Source organism: Hibiscus syriacus, unplaced genomic scaffold, assembly GCF_006381635.1.
Source record: "Hibiscus syriacus cultivar Baekdansim isolate YM2019G1 unplaced genomic scaffold, ASM638163v2 tig00110656_pilon, whole genome shotgun sequence".
Classification (NCBI taxonomy): Eukaryota; Viridiplantae; Streptophyta; class Magnoliopsida; order Malvales; family Malvaceae; genus Hibiscus; species Hibiscus syriacus.
Window position 1 is genome coordinate 1,090,959 of NW_024062816.1, and position 5,465 is coordinate 1,096,423.

At 30.0% G+C, this 5,465-nt stretch overlaps 1 protein-coding gene across 1 annotated transcript; it reads left to right on the top strand.

Moving 5' to 3' along the window:
• The first annotated feature begins 4,138 nt into the window (after positions 1-4,138).
• On the top strand, positions 4,139-5,043 carry LOC120137353 (probable transcriptional regulator RABBIT EARS). The gene has a single exon (XM_039153116.1). It carries the CDS (start codon positions 4,368-4,370, stop codon positions 5,016-5,018), a length of 651 nt encoding a protein of 216 aa, XP_039009047.1. The 5' UTR covers positions 4,139-4,367; the 3' UTR covers positions 5,019-5,043.
• The last annotated feature ends 422 nt before the right edge of the window (positions 5,044-5,465 follow it).

Below are 5,465 nucleotides of genomic sequence, written 5' to 3' on the forward strand. Positions count from 1 at the left end.
TAGAAAAAAAGGTAAATGAAAAAAGGCCAAAGAATTGAAAAACATGTCAAAAAGCATAAGAAAATTTGACTTAAAGGCAGATGAAAATGTGCAACACGGACATACTTATTGAAGATAAAAAAACAAAAGAAAATAAAGATACAATATAGAAAAGAAAAAGATAATAAAAAATACCGGCGGTCGACAACCAACATTAAAGTTGGTGCCGATGCCGATCAACAAAGATGAAAAAGAAAAAAGATGAGTGGCACACCAATGAGGGAAAACTAGGTTTTTAGAGTATAAATTTACAATTTTCGTTAATTTTACATTCATATTAAACAAACCAAACAATATAATACAACACATTCTCATAGTAATGTGACATTCCAGTAATGTTATTCCCAAAGGTAATCTTACATTCCGTGAACCACACGCCCCTGAGTAATTTAATCTCTTGTTATGATTCAATCTTTCATTGTATGATCCTAAGTGGCTAGTTTCTTGTGTCAATGAGTATAAGAAAATATCTTTATTATGTATGTATTCTACGATTATGGGTGTAAACTTTTATTGTAATTTTGGATATTTCCTATTTTAATAAAAGTAACGGTTTCTATTTGCATAAAAAAATAATATTTGAGCTTAATATTAAGGTTCAATGGCCAAATGTTTGAACCAAATTAGGGATGGAATGAGGAAGGATGGTGAGGGTAGTCATCTTTATTAAAATTTTAAAGTTTTATACGATTTAGATATTTTTTGTATTTTTTATTGATGAATTATTTTCTCCTCTAAAATTTTATAAAATTACCTCCATAAATTTTATAAGTTCGTATTCTAATATAAAATCTGGCGTCCGTATGTGAGCCAAAGTCATTTAAAATTTATTAGGACAAGAAGCAAAATGATTTTCCCTTCCCCCTTAAAAAACAACTCTTTAGTGTTTAGAGTCAAATAATTAGAGCAAAGATTGTCAAAATTTCAATAAAAAAAATTGTGAAAATGATCAGAGTTAGATAAACATGACATGAAGATCATAAATTTTGAACTAATTTTTTGGGAGTAATTTAAGGGAGATGTATAGAGTCTACGTACTTGTCAATTTCATAATTAATTAATAACTAATAAAGAATGTTGATGAAAAGAGTATTTAAGCACTAGTTGCACCTAAGTTTTGTTCCTACTTTATTTTAAAATCGTTAATTTACGATATATTCGATAATGACTTTGATTATCGACACCCTTTTCTTTACAAATTTATACATTTATAAATGAACCAAAAATCAAAGGTCCATTTTGAGCATTTCTCATTTATTTTGGAAGGAGGAATCATTTGAGAGAGTATTTTTTTTTATAATATTGTAAGCATAGCATACAAATATTGGAAAAATCTAACATAGATACATTCATTCATCATTTAAACTGAAAATAATTTCTTAATTGTTTTGGTTAAAGGTTAAATAAATTCTCAAACTTTTAATTAAAATAAGTTATGTTATCAAATTCATCCAAATATTTATTATACCGTCAAATTCAACCACGAAATTAATTAAGCTAATAACTGCATCATTAAACTATCATATCAATATCTTGGACCATCGTATTATTATAATAGACTGTCATATTAATATCCTTAACTATTACGTTAACACTTGTAATATAATCGGTGTTAATCAAAAAGTAAAATTAATACAACTAAATACATTTGAGATTTAAATTTATATAATTAAAAAGTAAAAATAAAATTATTAATTTAGATTTATTACGTACACAAAAGGCTTAATTATAAAATAAGTGCCTAAATTATATAACTTTTTATAAATAGGTGCTTAAACTTTTTTTGAATGATTCAGTTAAGTGACACATGTCACCCTTAGGTAATTTGAAAATTTTATTTTTAAAAAACTTAAAAATATATTTTTTAAGAAAAAGCTCAAAATATTCAAAAATCTTAAAAATCTCCTCCAAACTTTGAAAACCTTAAATCTAGTCCCTATATTCATGTCCGCCGCCGCCCACTATCGTCGTTATCGTTGATCAAACTTTCACCTAGTCGCACCTCCACCGACGACCAATTGTCTGAAGAACAACACCATAACAACAGTCGAAGACCCCTAAATCGCGACGAAAGCTACCCTAACGCCAATATTTGAAAGCGACTCCACGATGACCATTGCGACTCCACAATAAGGACGACGTCGTCCAACTACGGAGATGGCAAAGACGGTGTTGACGGCGGTGGTCGTGGCTAGAAAGGGAGGTGGGGTTAGGGATTTGGGAAATTTTTATAATTTTAGAAAAATAAGATTTTAATTTATAAATATAATATTTAAAAAATATTTCGAAATTACCAAAGCATGACACATGTGTATTAATAGAATTTTTAAATGGCCGTTACGTCCTGATCACCTAAAATAATAACGTTTGTTTGTAACGTTAGACACTTAAATCATTAAAAAAACCTAAAACATTAAAAAATTTAAATACCTATCTATAAAAAGCGATATAGTTTGGACACTTATTTTATAATTAATCCCACATAAAATGATGCTTTCAAGTAACGTGTTGTTTCAAAAAGTCGACCCTGTCAAATTAACAGAATCTATTTTTATTAATTCTGATTATTGAACGTAAAAGTAAAGGTAGCATATTTTCTTCGTTTGCCAGTATATAAAATTAGATGAACTATTTTGTGGTCATTAGTGTAAAGATCATACATGAAATGAATCTTGTGCTTTCATGCTCTAATTTAAAATATAAATATTTCTTAATCTTCATAATTAGTCATTTTTATAAATATATCTGTTTAATGTCCTTGCAAGTTGCAATTGCATTCTTATATATATATATATATATATATATATATAATTTTGAATAATTAAAGGAGAATGAAGACAGTTTTTTTTAATGGAATCTTTGGAGAACAGATAATAATCCCATTGCTGTACTAATTTTATACTCAACCGTAAAAGTGTCCAAATCCTGATAATATTTTCTAATTTCAGAGATCTTTGAAAATCATTACTCTTTTGTCTTACCTTTTGGAATTTAAAATTATCACATTCAAGAGTTATATGTTAGAATACTTTAAGGGATTTATTTTCTTAGATTCAATATTATGAATGCCAAGAAAGGTGCAAAAGCGTCTACTTTAACTACATAAAACATCAAGAATCCTTTTGATTAATTTATGATAATTACAAATGATAATATATGTTTTAAAGGTTTTCAACTATTCGACAATAAATATTTAAATATCAAGAATTATATTTATATATATATATATATATTAATAACAATAAAGAATTCAAAGATTAAGGTTCATCATGTCTTTCTTGTTCAAAATTTCAAAGGGTCTCAAACGCGTTGTAATTAAAAAGATTTGATCGGTAAAACAGTCAAAATGAAGAAAATCTTGGGAAACTGCCAAACTTGAGCTTATTATTATTATCACCGAGAAACCTTCAATTATCAGGAATGAGAGATTAGTTGAAGGAAACAATGTTTCATGTTCCATCTTGTCCAAGGTCTTTTGCAGACAAATAATTATTAAAAAAATTACACACAATATCGTTAACTTCACAAGAGAGTTGAAATTGTCAAATCTCTTTAATTGTTGTTAAAAAAATAAAAAAATAAAGCGTATTATATATAGGGCTATTATCACTACATTTTCCGTTTGTCTATAAAATAAGATTGTGAGGCTTTATCTCCCAGAACATGGAGTCTGTGAGCTACTTTCTTTTGTAATTAAAATAATAATAATAATGATAGAAGTCTCGCCTATTTACCTTTTAAATATATATATATATATATACACACGCACACGTTAGCATTCATTGGTAAATTTGTAAAGAACTGCATGCAATAGAATTCGTCATACAAGATGAGGAAGAAATCAAAGTTAAAATCGCACTTAATTACATTACAAATCAAGAGTAAATTTTAAGTCTTATTATGTACTAAAATTTGACTGTTAAACTGCAGAACAATTATTTTTGTATTAATTCTGATCTTATAGAAGATAGGAACCACAGTCCAATCTTCGTTGTTTAATCCAAGACTTTTAAGAAGACTTGCTGCATTATCTAGAAATATATATATTGTTAGGAGGGAGCTTAACCCACACACAGATGCTTGATTGATCTACCAAACATCTCAGTATGTATAGATTATGATTAGTGTAAGGAACTATACAACGCCACCGTTTATGAACTTCAGGACCCTCCTTTTCCTTTTGATACGGTAGTTTTTATGCCTTTAACCTTGATTTAGTCTTTTCATTCTGTCTCCAAGTCCCATCATCCTCTTCTAATTCAGGTCCCTCAAGATTTCAGCAGGATTCTTGACTTCAGGTTAAAGAACAAAGAGTACACACAGCATTAATGGATCAAGCAAGGAATTGGATGTGGAGAAATGGGAGACGTGGTTTGAGTTCTCATCTTCAAGCGTCAAGAAGGGCTTCATATGATGATTCATGGGAAGAGCAAGCTTTTGCAGAAGATGCTGGAGGTTGTGTATGGCCTCCAAGGTCTTATTCTTGCAGCTTTTGTGGCAGAGAATTTACATCAGCTCAAGCTCTAGGAGGTCACATGAATGTCCACAGGAGGGATAGGGCTAGGCTGAAGCAATCTCCATCTTCCCAAGATGAACTTCTTCATCATGATCATAACCCTAACACTAATTCCAATCATGGTACTTCAGAAATTGCCCAAGATCATCCCATGAAGTTATCTAACTCATCCCCAAAACAGTTGTCAAACTTTGTAGCAGACAGATGCTACCATTTCTCTGATCTATGGAATGAACGAGACAAGTGTTCGGGAATCACAGAATCTGGATGTAGTCTTGAAGAAGATTATGTCCGAACTGATTTGTCTGCATGCTTGAATCTGATTGTTAAACAAGAGATTGGTTGCAAGAGAAAGAGAACTGATGATACAACAACTCGGTTGGTGAATCATCAGCTTAGTCCTAGCTCGGTTGATGATATAGATCTTGAGCTCCGGCTCGGTGACCGGCCCAAGGTAAGGTAATAAGATTATACTTAAATGAACATATAATTCTGGCCATTCTTAAATCATATGTTGTTTGTAACCTTATCCTATTTGACATTTTAAGACCTATTTGCTTTGAGTTGGATGGTGGATTAGCTCTCTCTCTCAAACTTTTGACCTCGTAGGTTGTAACAAAATTCATGGATGAGAAGTTGAAGATTACTCCTTTCCTTATAGAATGTTTGAATCATCATGCAGAATGAACGTATAATTTTACGTTAGGATACGATTATTTTTGTTATCGTTATTGTTATAACATATAAAAGAACATAAATTCAAATGTATTTAAGTAATTTAGATGTTACAAAAAGATTTACAACACTAGTCTGATAAGCATAGATGCAGGGAATGGATATTCAAATTCAAAGGCATGTAAGGTCGGATACATGGCAACATGTATTCCCTTTACTCTTGTTTTATTATGTA

Coding starts and splice junctions, on each gene's coding strand:
- LOC120137353 (XM_039153116.1), top strand. CDS start 4,368: ATGGATCAAGCAAGGAATTGGATGTGGAGAAATGGGAGACGTGGTTTG.